The sequence below is a fragment of the Hermetia illucens genome, chromosome 5, assembly GCF_905115235.1.
Source record: "Hermetia illucens chromosome 5, iHerIll2.2.curated.20191125, whole genome shotgun sequence".
NCBI lineage: Eukaryota > Metazoa > Arthropoda > Insecta > Diptera > Stratiomyidae > Hermetia > Hermetia illucens.
Genome location: NC_051853.1, coordinates 111,764,732 through 111,785,647, shown reverse-complemented (window position 1 = coordinate 111,785,647; position 20,916 = coordinate 111,764,732). Strand labels below are relative to the sequence as shown.

Here is a 20,916-nt window from a genome sequence, read left to right as displayed (position 1 = left end):
AGTAATAATTATCACAACTTCTGTACGGGGCTAAGGAAAGTTACCTGCAATGATATAATGGATTCTATCCATTGAGTTCTTTCAAACTCAGAGCTCAGGAAGAAAGTCAAATTTTTATTATTGGCAGCTTTGTTACCAATGCGAAAAACTAGATTAGGCGACGCTAGCACAAGTTGAGCTTCTAAGTCAGCTAGCTTGCGTCGATGTTTGTCCCCTAGTCGCAAGCCATTTGCTTTAGCTTTTTTCTCATCTTTTTCTTCCAGAAGGATTTGATCACGTACGGTGCATGCTTGCGACTTCAACTGCAAAATGTTTGCTGGACTTGATTCTTTCAAATCTGCCGTTGAGTCTTCCTCAAATATCAAAATATCTTTCAAGGGAATAAACCACTTCAATTCCAGCTCGAAGCGATCGCGACCAGAAGCTTTGTATTTGGCACAAGCAATTGCATCGTTGAATAAGAACAAGTGTCGAAGTTTTCGATGACCGTCTACCAATTCGACAATGAAAGAATTTTTAACCATTCGCCGAAGATTCCGATTAGACTCGCAAGGAACTACATTCAATTGTTTTAAAAAAACATGAATGGTTTTTTGAGCTTGTCGTAATGGTTGGTAATCAGGGTGCATTGTGGGTGTTTCGTTAAGCAGATCATTGAACACTAGGGCATTGATTTGAACACGAGCCACCGGCTTGTGTAACAAATCTTCCAATGTCAAAGATTGTTCGTTATGTAGATTTAATTTTATAGTAGAAGCAATGTCTTTGAACTGAGGATTGTTTGCGCTACACTTCTTAATAGTCTCAATAGCCTGGCCGTAATTATGCAAAAACGAACTATATAAATCAATCATGTCTGCCAGTCGTTTGAAAGCATCGCCGACTAGAATATCACCCGATTCCTGACTTGCCTTCTGTTTCAACAGCGACAGGAAATCTGTATGAGCTGCATATAGTTCATCAATTTTAAAGAAAATTGTATTTTCTTCTTCCTCTTTTATCACAGGTTGAGATGTATCCAACGTGGCATGAATTGCGCGTTTATACTATAATGATATTTCAATGAATGATTTAAGTTTAAAGGGTCTATATTTATTAGCCTTACCTGCACCATTTTGTTCAAGCATTCTACGTACAATTTTTCACTTTTTATAATACTGTCTAGAATCGATCTGATTTTTCCGCCGCGCAAACTGCTAGATATCTGTTAAAACAATGAACATGATTTAGCATACAAAATAGATATACTTAGACTATCTTTTGATTCGCTCGATTTTTCAAATAAAATATTTTTAATATCAAAACGCAGCTTAAATATTGCGAAAAGTCATAAGGACATATTTCGGAACTCATGTAGCACAAATTGGAAGTGTTACAACCGAAACCTGACAGTTAAGATGGGGAGCGTAAATTGATGTGGTTGGGGATTAGATCAACACGGATGAGATTCTGTAAGGAAATGGGAGCACTTCCGGAAGGATTGGGCCGCCAGAAGACTTCTAACTACATACCCAGTTAACACATATACCAAATATGGAAGAAACTTGGCGGAATATATTGTGACAAAAATCATCAGAGAAAAATATGTGTCATGTCAAATAAAATTCGCAGTAACAATAATAAACTAGGGTATAAAAATTACATAAGAGTAGGACGAATATTTAGTTGACAACACATGACTCGAGCGTCAATAACAAGTTTCGCATTAAAGTGGCAAAGTAGTTTTCTATCAAAGTATTCGCGTGCCCGGGTTTGGCTTTCAGAATCAGTTCAGTTCCAGAGTAAGAACGATTCTCATCGACATACGTCCCGAATATAATTCAATGTTCTACAATTAATTATGTAATTAAAGTATAAAAATGATAGAAGGGATTTCTATTAGTACGCTACGCAATAAAGTGATATAGATCTGCAGGAATAGAGTGTGCAATTCTTACGAGGGAAAAGACTTATGTGTAAGGATTTCGATTAGGCAAGTATCGGAGTTTCACGTAAAGGAAATTTCGGAGGTCTCAGGATTTTACGATAACCCGTCCGAGTACAGAAGTCTCGGCATCCATGTAAACAAACACGTAACAAAATCCGAAAACTGGAAAAGAAATTTTAGAAATTTCCAGTTTCTGAAATAATGATTAATGAAATCCAAATGGGCAAAGAGATAAAGTGTATACTTATTTGAGTCATGAAAATTATATAAAAGCAGTAATTACTTTGAATTTCTAAAGACAGTGTTGCATATGGCTACATTCCATAGTTTGGAAGCAGTTTTGGGAGGCATTTCCAGCAAACCACATCTTTCTCGACAAGACCAATGAGAAACTGGTGCAGTAGTAAATGAGGAAGAAGCAAATATCCTCATCGCTGCATCGTAAACAATATGTTTAAAGCTCTATTCATACTTATCAGCAGCGTGCGTGTCCAGCACTTAACGTATCATATACATAAGTATTCTTTCATATATTCACTAGGCGAACATTTATATTTACCAGTAACTAATGATACGTAAGCACAAACACTGCGTTGCAAAGAATATTTTTCCCGTACTGGAAAATGTGTCAGTAGGAAAAATGAAAAGCGATTCCATTGACCGAAGCGAAGAAGCATAAACATGTGCTTGAGGTTCTTTAGGAATTGTTCCGTGGAAGGCCAATTATTATCAAAATCTTCCTCTCAAGATTTCAAGCATACTTTTCACATATACAGGGTGCGGCAACATAACTTCCTTTTTTCAAAACTCAATAAAAACTATTGTATGCATCGGAAAATATTTATTTATTTTTTATAATGTAGGTACATGTCTAAAGTTTTTATTTACATTGTTTTGAAAATCAAATCTGTTAGGTGACGTCCCCCATTCTCCATACATTGCGTAAACCGATTTCTGGCGTTTGTCATGACTCTTGTTAGCATAGCAGATGTTATGTTGGCAATTTCTTCTTGGATGTTGGTCTTCAAATCTTGTAGGCTTCTTGGACGGTTCACATGAACACGGGATTTCAAAAAACCCCATAGAAAAAAATCACAAGGGAACAGATCGGGAGAGCGTGCCGGCCATTCCAAATCGCCTCTAATTGAGATAAGGCGCTCTGGAAAGTGTTCCCTCAAAACAGCCATCGATGCTCTTGAAGTGTGCGCTGTTGCACGGTCTTGTTGGAACCAAGTGTCCCCCAAATCCAAATTTTCTAGCCGTGGAAGCAAAAAACTCTGTAGCATGTTTACATACCGGTCCGAATTCACTGTCACTGTAACCCCATTTTCCTCAAAAAACCAGGGACCAATAATTCCAGCTGAGGAAATTGCACATCACACTGTGACTTTGGATGAATGCAAAGGCTTTTGATGCAATTCTCGAGGGTTGGTGTCAGCCCAGTAGCGCATGTTTTGTTTTTTAACCGACCCACACAAATGAAAATGGGCTTCATTGCTAAAATAAACAATAGCACCCTCGGGAACGATATCAAGAAGAAGCTCACATGCGTTCATCCGAGAATTGAAGTCACGTTCTGAAAGTTCCTGCACTATCGCCATCTTATAGGGATGAAAATGAGGATCATCACGAAGAATTCTTCTCACAGAACGATCGGTTTAGTCCAAGAGCAGATGCGTGTTTGCGCGCAGGGCGCGCTGGCGATCGCAACATTGACGCTGTCACTGCTTCAATGTTCTCAGGTGATCTAACGGGCCGAGGGACTCCAGTTGTTCCTTTTGTCGCACTTGCAGTTTGTCTGAATGTAGTGACCCATGTAACAATTGATTTGCGGTCCAAGAGCAGATGCGTGTTTGCGCGCAGGACGCCGTGGCGATCGCAACATTGACGCTCTCACTGCTTCAATGTTCTCAGGTGATCTAACGCGCCGAGGGACTCCAGTTGTTCCCTTTGTCGCACTTGCAGTTTGTCTGAATGTAGTGACCCATGTAACAATTGATTTGCGGTCTGGGACGGGAGCCAACGGGGCTAAATTAAAGCGATTCCGAAATGCACGCTGTGTTGCAATAACCGAACATCCGCTTGAAAAGTAAACCTCAACGGCAAAGGCACGCTCCTCACTATTCCCACGCATGATGGCGACTGAACCGTGTCGAGACAAAACTTTACAGTATCCCCTCTTGAACGAGACCACTAGCGCTCCGCTATGACATCAACTAACTGAGTGGCGCGCATTTTAAAAAAGGAAGTTATGCTGCCGCATCCTGTATAAAGTGATGCCATGTGTAGAATGAAATGCCAACTTCTATGTGATTTGTAATTTCGTGAAGAAAGTTGTGTTGTGTTTCAACTGTAAATTTATCGTTAACTTGGTTATGATTACAATGTCAAAGAGATAAAAACTGTAGTATTTCTACATATTTTTATTTTTCATACTGGGATGCGCGGAACGGCTTTCATACGTAATAATTTCCTTACAACATACAAATTCAAGCCGAAAGACGAGCCTTCTGGGCTTCGTGCTGGGTACGCAACGCTAGCTGCTGGCAACTATGAATAGTCGCATAGTGAATGTATAAAAGAATACTTTTGTGCCTGGCAGTTCTGTGATGGAGACGATACCTGCCGGATTGTATTAATACCTTGGTCTGTGCAGTCCTAGATACGCTAGTTTTTCTTAAGTATGAATAGAGGTTAACAAATGGAGGGATCTCGTTAGATGGTACTTCATCAACTAGTATTAGTAATTGAGACTACAATAAACCAGCCGCTATCGTCATGGCAAGTAATTTTCATATTGACACTTTTGGATTAATTCTGCCCACCGCGTTTAGTATATGGACATAGTAAAATGACCAATGGAATTGTAAATCCAACCTTGAAAATCAGCTGTCATTTCAAGCTGTACCAGCCAACATCACGATCTATAGTGGGACGAATGATCAATCTCGGCGGAAAAAAGTATTTTATCATCCTAGTCTGTAGCAAATTTTACGCCGATCACGAATATACCCCACATGATGGGTTACAAATGTACCGATTAGAAAATTTTTATAAAAGCAATTTTTTTGCCGATGGCGGATGCGTGAATAATTTGCATAAATTAAACACAGTATTTAAACCCGTTACTGTCATTATTAAAAACACTTTCAAACCAAACTCCTTTTTAAATTTAGACTCAAACTTTGTACTTTCTGCTTTCCTTCGTACTCTCTCGATTGCTGTTTATACTCCATTATTAGCGTTCTGTGTAAAACAAAGCGTTGTTAAAATCGGTTTACTGTATATTATATCTGCGTCTATCTGTCTGTCGCATGCACTTTTCTTGGAAACCGCTCCATTTCTTGAGATAAAATTTAGTAAAAGTGTATAGCATATGAAATTCCATCACACAGCGTAAGGGATCATTTTCCGTGGAGCTTAAGAGGGATCCCTATACAAATGAAGAGAAGATAAACAATTTATTTCCCCCGAATATAATCGTGTCGGGTATCAAATGAAAGGTTTCTATTCGTACTTTACGAGGCAAATCTCAGATTTGCCATCCGTAGCAAAGTAGGGAGCGAAGGGCAAAAAGTCAAATTTGAGAGAAGGCTCATTCGGATACCCCATCGAAAAATCTGAAAAAATATTCTAATACCTGTTCAATTTGAGCTCATACGTATATGCTAAGAAATAATATATCCCGTTTCAGGAAAAAATCAATTGTATTTTATTTTATTTAGATTGAGATCCTGTCGACATTAAATAAGGAAGAAAACAAAGCATCTCTGGCATTTCTTTATGGTGTGGGAAAAGCAACGTTCAGCGATATAAAATCGAAAATAAAAGTTATGAAAAATACGGAAGATCAAGAATGTGATTATGCTGTTTCAATGTGGTTCATGGTCTTAAATCCAAGAAAGCGCGACGTTTCAAAAACATCACAAACTTTCTTTTCACCTATAAAGCACAACACACTTGGATGGACGGGATAAATGTGTTGGAATTATACCTCAAATGGTATAAAAGCGCTTTTATAAAAACTATAAAAACAAGTCGGAATACCGGAAGCTCGTGCTTCAGGTATAAAGGTTTTGTGTTCATCTAATGTAAGAAATTTCAACGCACATTTTTCTATCCGTATATACCTACAAATGCTACAAATCCAACATAATGCTTCATATTTTTCTAAACTACGAGACATACGTACATATTACAGCCATAGATATTACGCTCACCCTAAACAAACAAACTGCCTATTTTCGAACGCTGTGCACATATATGCACGTATATAAATTGATCGTACCCATATTTCCAATTTACTTCTTATATCTATCTGAATTAGGCACTACCCGCAAAGTTCATTAACACGCAAATACTATATACCTATATACACACATGTCTGGTTGGAGTAATTGATATTCATATACAAATGACTAAAAAATTAAAACAAAATAATTCTTTCCGACCCCATTCATAAGAACTCATTTCATTGTGGTATTGACGAATTGATATGTGATGATGACGTCATGCAGGTTGTAGAGTGCCCAAATTTCACAAAAAAATGTAAAGTTTCACCCCTTATAACTCTGTTAATAGTTGGATTTTTTTCAAACTTGACTAACTTGTGCCTTATGTTCTTCCTTATACGCATGCCAAATTTTGTAATTCTGGGATGAATATAAGGGGGGTACCGGGTGAATTTCTAAAATATGGAAATATACTATTATTAACTTTATTTGTGCTGATATCGGATCCGGATATATTTTGAGGCCTAGATTTCATAGAGATGCACCACTGTGATTTTTTTCAGATTTTTCGGTTGGTTAGGTACTGAAAACGAGACCTGTTACACTTTTTGGGGGTCATATTTTGAGCCCTCACTCCCCTATGTTTCACCCAATATCAAATATTGAACCAGTTTCGGAAAGTACTATAATAATTAAGACCTTTCATTTGATACCCCACATGGCTACATTCTGTGAAAAAAAAATTTGCACCTTCCATTCACATGTATGGGGAGCCCCCCCCTTAAACTTAACACAAGATGGCGCCACTTGCGGCATGTAAAGGGAACACCAGATTACATACTTCCACCGATTTTCGTGACAAACGGTCCAGCGGTTTCCGAATAAATCGGGTGTGACAGACAGACAGACAGATGGACAGACAGACACCGTCTCGATTCTAATAAGGTTTTGTTTCACATAAAACCTTAAAAAGAGGCGACAGGATCATAACAAAACTTGTAAAGTGCTACTTTTCTTAGATAATGCACACATTCATCCACCGAAGCTCTACATTCGCTCCATCCGAACTTTGAAGTGATGTATCTCCCGCCAAACGTTACTTCTTCAATCCAACCTACGAACCAGGGTGTCATCGAAAAACTGAAAAGAGTATACCGGAAGCAAGTTCTAAGATGACTTCTGTTAGACTATGGCACTGAAAATAGCGTAGTTGTGTTACTGAAGTACTGCTGCTATATGCTGGCCTATGTTTGGGATTCTTTGGCTGAAGACAATCTAGGATACGTTTGGAAGGAATTGTGGACCCTTCCAGAAAAGCAGGAAGTTGAAGAAGAGCGTGTTAACTCGGAGAAAAACGATCTCAACGAATTCGTTAAATTATTCGGCAGTATTCGATGATTCACGGATTGTGATAAAGACGATGCCCTGGATTGGTCAAACTACTATTTCAATGATCCTGAATATCAAATTTTAGGAGACGATGAAATTATTTCATCAATAAAAAATCAAGATGAAGGTCACGACAATGACAGCAGTAGCGACTAAAGCGTGGATGCACCAAAAAAACCGTCGCATACGAAGGCATTTACCGCTTTTGAGACTGGCCTTGAAAGGTTCGAGACACAAAAAGAATGTTGCCCAACGCAACTTCTCGTTCTCAAACAGCTGCGAAACTTAGCCAGCCGTTCGTCAATTAAAAATCAACGATTTTATAAGAAAATAATATAAAAAGAGCATTTGACTTTTTTCAGTTGTTTTTTGTTGTTTGTCAAATTTTAATTTACTGTACTGTTTTCATGTAAAACGTATTGTTTTTGTTTGACATTGTCCTAACAAAAAACCCACATTTCAATTATATGAACCTTTGATTATCCGAACTAGCCTTGGTTCCAATTAGTTCGGATAATCGAGCGGTCCTCGAGGACTATGCTTCCTCGGAAGGGAATGTTTACAAGTGGTCTAAATAGTTCAAAAAGGATTGTGAAAGAGTTGGAAACAGAGCGATCTAGATGACTTCTACCGATAAACATCATCATCATCAATCCTTTGCTGACTTTGCTGATGCTGTTCGTATTTCGAAAGGATCTGTCAACACCATTTTGAAAGATATTTTGGGCCTGAAACGTGCAAAGTCTCGCTAGTACCAAAACAACTCAATTTCTTTGAAACTCACTCCTCGTCCCACAACCACCGTATTCGCCTAATTTAGTAACTCGTTTTGAGACGATGAAAGAGATACGACGTGAATGGCTACGCACTCTGAAAGCCATCCCGGAGGGTAACTTTAATTTTTTTCTCGAGGATTGGAAAATAGGTTGACGTAAGCATATTGGGTCCGGAGGGGATTATTTTGAAGGCAACGAAATTCATTTCAAATAAATAAAAACTGCTCTAACTTATTACACAATGTAGTATATACTCATATGTGTATAGAATTCCATTAAATTCCAAATAATTTGCTTCAAATTACTTTATATGTACAAAACGGTATACTCGAACTGAAATATGTATTAACTAACAAATTTAAAAAGGGACATACCTTACGAAGTGCACCTGGTGTGTTAGCATGGTCATCTTGTGAAATCGTTCGCATTATAGGTGGAGCATCCATTTCACCATCACTGTCAATAGAACTTGAACGTTGTTCATTGCTTTGGCTGCAAGTGTAAAGTTCACAAAATCAGAAATTTAGTTCACTTAATGGGATCCTGAGGACAAAATGTTATCTGATACGTACTGAATGAAATAATCAATATTCACATAATTTGAACTACGTCCCGGAGATTCAGGTTCTAGGACACTTGTTTGGCTACTCATATGACTTCTATGGATAGCTGGCATGGGAAGTGTGCTTCCAGTGGTCGATAGATCATCACGACTTGACGTCGAGCCATTTCCTCCGGCTTTTATATATACATATTCGCCATCGTTATCATTGGGCACTGTATCATAGTAAGGCTCATTCTCTGCAGTTTGACTAGTCTTCATACTATCTGAACTTAAGGACGAAATCGATTCATAACTTTTAATCTGAAAGTAATAAGATATTCATCAATGGTCTTGAATCAAATATGAAAATCCAATAGCTAGGAAATTGATTATATAAAATGAAAGTGCTTGTTTTTGTGCAAATTGTCTCAATCAATTTATAATTATCATAGGAGCAACATTTCTTGGCGGAGTTGTGATCTGACACTTGCAAGATAAACATCTAGATATGCAACCGGTATTTTCTTATGTATGACTCGCAGAACTTTCATGCAACTATTCAACTCTATTAGTCATGTTGTCTGCGTTAAATTAATTTTAGGAGGATTCCAGTTCCACCTTTATCAATTAATTTCTTATATTCGAATTGCATATTAGTATAACCTATTATTTGAACAGATGCTAGAATGGCTATTATCATATTTAGAGACAGAGCTCTGGTCCCGATTTCCATTGTCACCTCACGAGTTTTCAAGTTCTGTCGGAAAAATTCAAAGAAATCTTCCAAGAGCATGTAATATATCATCATTATATAATTACATATTTCAGAGATAGATTCGCAATTTTGTTTATATACATAAATAGTATAGTATTTTTGTAAGATTTTGCTGCATTTGATTTTCTATGTGCACCAAAAAGTATGGTTTATATTGGTGCACTCATTGCATAGACAAGGTATTCTGAAGGTTTCTGCAATTCTGAGAGTTTTATTTCAAACTATTGATGCAATTACTCTACGGTTGATAGATACATTTTCTTGTGTTTTCTTGACTTATTGACCTTTTCTTCCACGGATATCTCAAATCTAAAGTATATGTCGAAAACATCACTTCTCTGTTGCAGTTGAGAGCGCTAAGATCCGTGACAAATAGGTAGCTATCCAGGAGTCTACCAAGCCAACATGGAGAAGTTTACTGACGGTTTTTTCTTTAAGAAATATTTGTCTAAACTTAACCTTCTTAACAGAATAATAACCTTTTTAATAATTAATAAATATGTTACCACTGATATCACTCTTTATTTTATATTGATACATCAAATATACTTGAGACACCTTACACTTTTGTGACGTTATCATGGTAGCAACGATAAGTCCTAGAGAACTCCTTCTTTAGCCTGTGCACTGTTTGACACCGGGGTCGCCTGGTTTAAATTGGATTTGTCATTTCTGCCCTTTTTTAATATGGGTCAGATGGATTCAAAATTATCATTAGCATGACAAATCATCGGTGTTTCGACGAGGCAACTTCTCGCTACAAAGATATGTAAAGTGCCTATTGATGACTACTTCATAATTGCGGGCGGCCTTAATGGTAATGTGAGGGTATTGCGGACATTCACGAACTTGTATACTTGTCAATATATAATTTATCAATTCATCATTTCATTTATTCATCTTCCTACATTTTATCATGACAACACTAAAACGCAAATCGACTATATTCTCATAAGACGCCGACATTTTATCACCGTCACTGACTACAAAGCGGTTCCCTATGAAACCATTGCACCTCAACATCAGGCGTTAATTGATGTCTTGGGAATGAAGCTACGGTTAAAACTGAGCCGCCATGATTTAAATGATGGCGATTTCGTGAGAAACATGAAGTGCTCTTACTTAATAAATATTACGAACATTGAAGAAACGAGGAATCCAGTTCCAAACATGTTTCACAAAGCGGACTAGCAACTCTCGGGGTCCTTAACCTGGTAAGCGAATCTTCAACTAAACTACTTGGCTTTGGAATGACGATATCAAAATGAAGCTCCATGAGAAGAAACGACTCTGTCATAAGTCTCGTGTCGATAAAATTCTGGCCAATTGGCAAATTTACAAGAATGCGAACCGGGAAGAAAACATTGCGAGCTGAGAGCGCTGATGTAAGATACTTAAATCGCTCAGCGTGAGGTATCCGTGAGAAAAAAAAAGAAATGATCTCACTTACGGGATTATTAACCATCACGAATGTTGGAGAACCGTGAAACCAAGTTAAAAACACGCTCCACAAAATGGCATATACAGCACTTGGTGTCAACAAGCCAGGTATGTGGTTGATTAACCAAGATACTTGGCTTTGGAATGACAATTTTCAAATGAAGGTCCGTGAAAAGGAACGCCTTTAGCATAAGTTTCACAAAGATAAAACGCTGACCAATTTTCAAAATTTAAAAAAATGCCAATCAGGAAGCAAAGAAAGCGATCTCATTTACCCGAGTTCTCCAATCGGATTATTGAGGAAAATAGAATACCATCTGACTTGCACGAAGGCACCATCATCCCAATATGGAAAAAGAAAGGTAATCCAGCAGAATGTTCAATTTACTGTCTGATCCGGTTGCTGTTCCATGCAATGGAGGTTTTTCGACGCATTCTTGACAATCGTATTCGCGACAATCTTAAAATAACTGTGAATCAAGCAGGGTTTTGGCAAGAACTGCGGAACTACTGGTGCAATTCAAGGTGCGCGGTTACTCATGGAGAAACACCGTGAGGAGCATCGCCCTCTTCACATTACATTTCTGGACTTAGAATAGGCGACCATATCACCATGTGAACCACGAACTCAATTGGTATGTTTTGCGGCAACGTTTAGTACCAGAAAAACTGTTGCACTAGGTTAAATTGCTCTACCTCTACCGCATCCAAGAAGTAAAATTCGAAGTGTGGTGGGTTATCAAAATCGCTTCGTGTTCCTGGTTGCATTCATCAAGGAAGCGCCGGCTCGCCGCTCCTCTTTGTTCTTGTTACGAACACTGCCACACGGGACATCCAATGTCCACTGCCCTATACACTGCTTTATGCAAATGATATTTTTCCAGCGTTTCATAGCAACGTTAATTTTGAGCAACTTGTTCAAAAATGGAAAGTTCTATTTGTGATCGATGTATCTACGAATATCTCAAGTCTAAAATTTACCACAGTGTCGTTCGCCCTGTATGTTGTTGGCCGATTGTAACAGACAATGAACGACACCTCACCGTAATGTAGACGAAGATGTTGCGTTGGACCAATGGCGTAACACGTCTTGACCGCATCTGAAATGCGGACCGGCAACATGACCGCCGTTGATATGCGGTTGCAGCGATCATGGAAAAATTGCGAGAGAGGCGTCTTCGGTGGTCTGGTTACGTCATTCGCGCTAACGAGAATTCACTTACGAAGGTTGGGGTAAATATCGAAGTCTATGAGAATCGCCGAAACAATTCTGGATGGTGATTGAAAGCCTCGCGACTGCATTCAGATAAGGCCTTGGGTAGAGCAAAATAGTGGACCAATCAAGAAAAGCCTGTCTTTTCGCTCAAATCAACATTGAATTAACTCGCAATGAGCATATACTTGTAATTATGAACACACAAGTTACAGTTTTCATGTCGTTACCAGAAAGTGTCTTTTGCGATATAGCATCAACCTGGCTGTGGCGCTTAACCGATAAAATAAACAAAGAATGCGGTCATCTGAAACGAGAGACAACTTTATCAGTCGATTATCAAACCGCTTTTCTAACTAGATTGTATATTCGCGCAGGATTCCGCAAGTTTAAACACAAAATTATGCATAACGTCCTCTATTACTTGTTCTTCCCGCTTAAAGTAGTTTATCTCAAAAAGAAGGAAGGAAGGGCCGATTTACATTCCCTCCCTCTTTCACTACTACTCGGAATGCTTCTAATCAAATAACCACCAAGCAAACAAATGATTTTCGTAATTTAAGAGGGTCTCCTCTATTCTAAAGACAACCGAATTTCGGGAGTCTACATCGATTTACTTGTTCTATTTATTACGCCCGATATTATATTATCAGATCAAAAGTTGAGATTATCGTAGGTTACTCGATTATCCTAGTTTACTACGAAACATAAAAATGATTATGCAACCCAAAAAGAATATAAATTAACAGTGGTTAAGTAAGTTAACAGGCCAGAAACAGTTTAGAGAAAAGCAAAAGAGGCTGATTTTGAATGTTTTTAAGATAACTTGTCGTTCCTGGACTTTGTTTCTTGGTTGTATCTAAAAGGAATTAATTAAAAAATTGAAAGAAAAGTTAAAAACAAAAGCACTATTTAGAACTTATATTCGTAATATTTTAATTTACACTTACAATTTCTGAAATGTATCCTTGCGATGCTAACGATTCTTTGGATCCAACACTTTGTAATGTCGAATCATTTCCCTTCTTATCCATCTTTCCTAAACTTCCAGTTGGACTGTCTGTTCCATGTCGGGCACTGCTAAACTTACTCAAACTACCCGTCGGCGATGCTCCCAATGCTGATACTGTTTTACCTAAGCTGCCTGTGGGACTCTGATTAATTTTCATTGCATCTCCTGGCCGCTTGTTTTTCTCAAGACTTTCCGATTTTCCAATGATTCTTCCAAGCTCTTCCGCTACTTCAGAACTCTTCGAACTTTTACTCAAATCCGGTGTGGTTTTCCGGTTGGCTGCTAATGACTTTGCATCCAAAGCATCGTGCGATTTCTGCCTTAGTATATCCGATGGTTTTATGTTGTGTTCCAAAGAACTAGAAGGACTCTCTGAAGTCGATGAGGATAGTTCACGTTTTGATTGCACTGCTATTGGGATTGTAGGTGGTTCGACTCGTTTTACCACTTTTGGTGGTGGTCTGAAAATGATAAGCAATTCATCAAAATAGAGTAGCTTTCATGAAACATTTAGAAAAAAATTAAATATTTTTTAAGAAAATCTTCAAGGACGAAAAGTAGCCGATAAGATATGGATGCACTGTACTAACTGAATGAAGATATAATTTTCAATTGTCATTGTCGCTTATATGTTGGTGTTAAACTCAGTTAAAGAAGGATGAACTATCGTCATTAAAATTTAAATAAAATTGCTGAGAGAAAAACCCAACAACACCTGAGCGTTGACCCGTTGGAGCAGGAACAGCCCAAGCTTCTGCCAGAAATGTGAAAGGCTTCTTGGGATAAAGACCTAACAAAAGTTAAAAGTTAAATTTAAAATTACAAAGTCACGCAAAACCACTTTTGCAAATTCTATATTGGTACACTGACTAAAAAGACGAAGGAAATTGCGAAAACCATGACTTGGTGCTAAGAGTTATGACATGGAAGGTGAACGTGATAAAAAAAAATTATAAACTATTCGATTCGATGGGAGACAAGCGGTGGAATTTGCTTGTGGAAAAATACCGCTTTCTGCATTATGTTCGTCGATCTAGGCAAGTTGGGAAACGCCTGCTGAACCAACACCAACAACTATACTACCAAGTCCTATCTCCGCCTCCACGAGGTGATCGCTGGAAACTCTTTCTTAATGAAAAACTGTAGACGGAGAAGGATGAAGGCAAGTCTCCTGCGCTTAAAAACGGGACAAATTGTACCAACTGGTCCTCGATGTTGGGGGTTGGGTAGGGCTGACAACCCTACATGGAAAACAGAAGTTACGAAGCCACGGAAGCAGCCTCGACAGGATGCACTTTACAACGACGAACCCTGCAACGAAAACGGGATAACGATTTGCGCATTTTCTCATGGAACATACACTCCCTAGACAGACCGAATAGTTCTGAGCAGCTTGCCGATACCCTGTCCTAATATAAGACTGATGTAACAGCCTTACAGGAGATGTGCTGGACAGGGACGTATGTGTTCGGAATAGATTCCTTAGTCAGCTAAAAAATGAAATCTGCTATTACGGGCTTTGAAAATATAAGCAAAACGCTATGCACTCTGCTTTTGCGAGGCAAATTTAGAAATATAACCCTCATAAATCTTCACGCCTCTACAGAGGAGACTGCAGAGTCGGAGAAGGATACCTTCTACGAGGCAGTTGAGCGGACCCTCGAAGCCTTTCCCAAGTACGATAGCAAAATCATACTTGCAGATTTCAACATTTAAGTAGGGACGGAGCCCGTATTCAGGCGATACGTCGGCGCCCATAGCACATAGGGATACGAATGATAATGGACTGCGGATTACTCAGTTAGCAGTATCGCACGAATGGTTGTTGGAAGTACCTGGTTTGCGCGAAATGCGATCCACAAACATGCGTGGGCTTCTCCAGACGGGACCACTTTTAACCACGCCACGCCGCGGCTTCTCAGTCTCGATGAATATCATATAGGGGGGCCAATATAGACTCGGATAACTCGTTGGCATAATGCTCCGAGCTCGAATTACAACACTGCCTAAAATCCCCACTGACAATTAGGTGAGAGTGAATACTGAAGTCATTCACAGCGCAGCCCTCTGTAACACAGGGAGGGAATGGATGCCGCAATAACCGTAGCTAACAGATGTTCTGGAGATGAAGCATCAACAAATGATCTTCACAACCACCTGAAAAGCGTTATCATTGATACGGCCACAAACATACCCATTGCCCCAGCCGCAAAAAAAGACGGAACGGTTGATTCGACGATGAATGTAAGCTAGCAACGGAACGGAAGAATGCTGCATACCGAGTAATGTTGCATTCTCTAAGAACGCGAGCCCGCGCAGAGACTTAACACGAACTCCGTCGAGCGAAGAAGCGACCTCATAGACGGAAAAAGGAAGCCTGGGAGAACCAACAAGTCTGTGAACTAGAAAAGTACAGGGAGTAAACGCACCAGGCAGGAAAGTTTTACCAACAAGTCAGCAGGATGAAGCCTTATATACCTCGATGTTCATCCTGGCGAGACAAAGAGGGAAATCTGATTTCCGACAGAATGGGCATATTGAAGCGAAGGGTTGAGTATTTTGATGAACTGCCCAACAACCAAAATATGGGTGAGTTGGAGGACCCGCCAACTGAAGACGGCGGACAAATACTGTCACCACCAAGCATAGAAGAAACTTTCCGTACACTCCATCAGCTTAAAAATCATGAGTCGCTAGGAGCCGATGGAATTACAGCCGAATTGGTTAAATATGGAGGCGACCAATTACACCAAGCGGTTCATCAAGTGATGCTCAAAGTGTGGGGCAGCGAATCAATGCGTGACGACTGCCAACGGGGCATTATCTGTTTTATACATAAAAAGGGGGATATCCCGCAGTGCAGCAATTATAAAGGTGCTACCTTTACCGTTGCTGAGTACCACCTATAAGATATTCTCCGCTATCTTGCTAGGCCGGATAGTCCCATACCCCCAGAACATCATTGGTCCATACCACAAAGGCATCACTCCAGGCAAATTAGCAACAGATCAGATTTTCTCTCTTAGGCAAGCGATGGAAAAACTGTTGGAATATGGCCTGCACATCAAACCGCACTGGTCAAATGGGAAGAATAAAGATAGGAGAATACAACTTTGAGACCGTTGATAATTTCTGCTATCTAGGGTCGAAAATCACAACCGATAATGGCTACGATGATGAAATCTGCGCACGGTTGTTGGCTGCCAACGGAGCCTATTTCAGCTTACAAAAACTGTTTTGCTCGAAACGTCTCACCATAGGGTCAAAGCTCTTACTGTACAAGACAATGATCTTGCCAGTCTTTATGAATTCCTCAGAGGCCTGAGTTCTTAGCAAAAATATGCTCGCTTTCGAGTGAAGAATCCTCCGAAAAATGTTTGCCCTCTACATGAGGATGGGCGATTTCGTAGCCTACATAACGGCAAAATATATAGCGATACCACGACCGTCTGGTTGTATAATAGATAAAATTCGGCTCAACAAGTTGCGGTGGGCGTGTCATCTAATCCGTATGGATGAGGATGATCCAGCTCGGAAAGTCTATAAGGTCAATATCTATGGTCGAAAAGAAGACGGGGCAGACCCTGCCTGAGATGGAGCAATGACGTAGGTCAGGACAACAGACAGCTATTAAGAATATCGAATTGGTGAACCTCGGCGCAAAATCGAGGTGTCTGGAATTCCTTACTAAAGAAGGCCTAGACCGGATACTGGTTGTTGCGTCGTTGATGATGAGATCTAGAGAACATGTTCGACAGCATACTTCACATACTCATCTGGTATGAGATGCTACACTACTCCCCATTTTCCTCGGTGTTCATCAAGAATGCCATTCCTGTAATGAATACCTTCAGTTTACACACTGCTTTTCTATGTAGTGTCTCACAAAAAATCTTATGTCAGGCAATTTGCCCTAATCTGAAGAAAATAGAGTTCCTGACGACCTAATGAGGTAAGACTATTGTTATGAAAACAATGATGTCCGAAATGAATACATTTGCGATTGGAAACAACCATTCGAGATGGAAACAACCATGGTTGTTAACACACTAAGCAATGTTAAAAAATTCTCCACTCCACCCTGGCCAAACTTACGACAGAAGAAAGGATTGAATTCAATCTAGACAAGGTTGAATGCCGCGCCACGTAACGTCACTCAAGTGTGTATTGCTGTACAAAATCAAATAGAGAATATTTTGCATGCAGTGCAACTTGTGATCTTGTAGTATCGCGTAGCGTAGATGCGGTTGTACCTTAAGCTTCAATGTTTTTGGATTCCATGATTTTTAGCATTGGGAATTGGAAGACCCAATATTCATTTGCTAGGATTTTCTATTGAATAACCATGAACTCGTATTCAAAATGTAGTAATAGTTATAGAACTATCACTTAGTTAACCGCTGAGAGTACGTCTTCTGTTGAAATATCCAATTAAACTGTCTACAACGTATACATATACAGCAGTATCATGTTTCCTTTCCACCTCACCTAAATTCTTCTGGTTTTAAAATTACATTTGTGTTCGCTTCAGTACCCATTTGTCTGTAAATCTGGATTCGATGTTCAATTGTGTATCGACCATTCACCTTTAAAATCGTCATTCGTTAGACCTAAGTCAATTACATTCAAGTCATGTCGGACAGAAATTCTTTTTGCAAGAGCATAACTTAGACATTGGCCAGTTATTATAATGTTCGAATCGAAGAAAGTGCAGCAAAGATTTCATGAATGCATGTGTAAAAAATATGAAGCCGTCAATTACAAATTATTATTGCTTTAGTTAAAAAATAAGTGAAAAAAATGGCTTTCGTTGTTTTTTTTTTCCGATTTTATGTCTATATCACCTCTACTCTTATTTATATATAAATTATTCTATTTTTTCGCCAAATACATACACATTAGTACCGAATGAATATAAAGTTGTCTAAAAAATAATAGTGTCGCTGTCTGATGTCCTGATTGTTAGCTGTATGATTGATTTGGAAAAAAAACAAGTCGGGAAACCGGAAGCTTGACGCTTCAGGTATAAAAGGTTTGTGTTTCCCTATGTGAGGAGTATAATGTAGTTCTCCATTGGCATATAGCATTGACCCGAGATATTGGAATCGTTCAGTTCTGGGCAGGTTACTGCCATTGCCAGAACTGAGCGATTTAAATATATCGAAGGGCAGGTTACTGCCATTGGCAGAACTCAGCGATATAAATATGTCGAGTCAATGCTATCTGCCAATGGAAAACTGCGTAATGAAATTGTTTCACGCATTAATGCAACCTGGATGAAGTGGCATTCCCCAACTGGTGTTCTTTGTGTTCGACGTATCAGCGCACGTCCCAAATCTAAAATTTACTGCAATGTCGTCCGTCTGCCGCTCTCTATAGTTCTGAGTGTTGGCCGACTATAAAGGACAATGAGCGGCGTCTTGCGGTAATGGGGACGAAGATGTTGCATTGCACTGGTGGCGTGACACGTTTTGATTACGTCTGAAATGAGAATATCCGCGATCGATATGGGTTTGCATCGATCGTGAAAAAACTGCAAGAGAGGCGTTTTCGATGGTGTGTTCACGCAATTCACGCTAACGAGAATTCAACAATCAGTATTGGTCAGAACATGGAATGCAATGGTAAGCAACCAAAAAGCCGACCAAAAAAATGGTGGCTTGATAAGCTGGATGGGGATTTAAAGGTCTCGCGATTACATGCTGATCAGACATTTGATAAAATAAAATGATGAAACCGATCACGACGAGCCGACCCCGATTGTGAACTGAAGGCCGAAGAAAAAGAAAAAGATGTGAGGAGCGACAAGTGCGCGACAACTTCGTGTAATATAGCTAAAAATTCCATTACCCTCTATTTTCTAGAAAGCGATTTAAATAAATCTTTTGATGAAAAGCCCTGTGTTGATAATGATCAACCTCATACGCTTCACGCTTTCAGTTTAATATTATTAGCAAATGCCAATAATTTAACCAACATCAAATATAAACAAGTCGGAATACCGGAAGCTCGCGCTTCGAATATAAAGGTTTTGTGTTCATTTTATGTAAGAAATTTCAACGCACATTTTTCTATCCGTATATAGCCACAAATCCAACATAATCGTTCATATTTTTCCAAACTACGAGACATACCTACATATTACAGCCATAGATATTACGTACCCATATTTCCGATTTACTTCTTATATCTATTTGAATTAGGCACTACCCGCAAAGCTCATTAGCACGCATATATTATATACCTACATGCACACATGTCTGGTTGGCAAATAACTAAAAAAACTAAAACAAAATAATTCTCTGCGACCCAATTCATAAGAACTCATTTCGTTGTGATATTGACGAATTGATATGTGATGATGACGTCATGCAGGTTGTAGAGTGCACGAAATTCACAAAAAATCGTAAAGTTTCACTCCCTATAACGTTGTTAATAATAATTGGATTTTCTTCAAACTTGACCAAATTGTGCATTATGTTCTTCATTATACGCATGCCAAATTTTGTACTTCTGGGATGAACATAAGGGGGGTGCCGGGTAAATTTCTCAAATGTGGAAATATACTATTATTAACTTTATTTGTGCAGATATCGGATCCGGATATATTTTGAGGCCTAGATTTCGTAGAGATGCACCACTGTGATTTTTTTTCAGATTTTTCGGTTGGATAAGTTCTGAGAACGAGGCCTGGTACACTTTTTAGGGGTCATATTTTGAGCCCTCACTCCTCCATGTTACATCCAATATCAAATATTGAACCAGTTTCGAAAAGTACTAATTGAGACCTTTCATTTGATACCCCACATGGCTACATTCTGTGAAAAAAAAATTTGCACCCTCCATTCACATGTATGGGGAGCCCCCCCTTAAACTTAACACAAGATGGCGCCACTTGTTGCATGTAAAAGGAACACCAGATTACATACTCTCACCAATTTTCGTGACAATCGGTCCAGCCTTTTCTGAATAAATCGGGTGTGACAGACAGACGGACAGACAGACACCGTCTCGATTCTAATAAGGTTTTGTTTCACACAAAGCCTTAAAAAGGGCTAGGGAGAATTAGATTCTTCTTGAATGGAATTTTAATATTTCACTCGAATTTCAATTATTCTCGTTAATTATGACGTCAGCATCTTATTTGTATGGCTTAGGATGCTGTTAATTAGCACAAAATTGATAAGTTTGAACTTCTATAACTTTGACACTAATATTTGGATTTTCATGGAACTTGGCATGTGTATGCACGCGGCTGTCCTCTATGTCGGTGCAAAATTTGGTATACCTAGGATGAACTTAAGGGGAGCTTTTTAGTCAATTTCTAAAAGTTGATAATATACTATTAGTAAATTTATTTGAGCAGATACCGGAATGGGACATCTCTCGAAGATTAGATTTCACATAAGTGTTTTACACAAAACCTTAAAAAGGGCTGCAGATAAATAGATTCTTCATAAATGCGACTTTAATATTCCACGCGAATGTCAATTATTCATTCATCTGATTTGCATGGCTTTGGAAGCAGTAAATTCGCGCGAAATTGCTAAGTTTGAACTGCTATAACTTTGGCGTTCATGGCCAGATTTCCACAAAATTTAGCATGTA

The 20,916-nt window shown here is 39.0% G+C and overlaps 1 protein-coding gene across 2 annotated transcripts in view; it reads right to left on the bottom strand.

The window, feature by feature from the left end:
- LOC119656596 (active breakpoint cluster region-related protein) overlaps positions 1 to 20,916 on the bottom strand; it is a 101,514-nt gene that overhangs the window by 9,142 nt on the left and 71,456 nt on the right. For both annotated transcript variants that reach the window (XM_038063022.1, XM_038063023.1), the window contains exons 3-7: positions 13,247 to 13,769; positions 8,897 to 9,189; positions 8,699 to 8,816; positions 1,106 to 1,204; positions 45 to 1,046 (exon numbers count right to left, since the gene is read on the bottom strand). In XM_038063022.1, the coding sequence (XP_037918950.1) occupies positions 45 to 1,046; positions 1,106 to 1,204; positions 8,699 to 8,816; positions 8,897 to 9,189; positions 13,247 to 13,769 (2,035 nt within the window). The remainder of the gene's footprint in view (positions 1 to 44; positions 1,047 to 1,105; positions 1,205 to 8,698; positions 8,817 to 8,896; positions 9,190 to 13,246; positions 13,770 to 20,916) is intronic.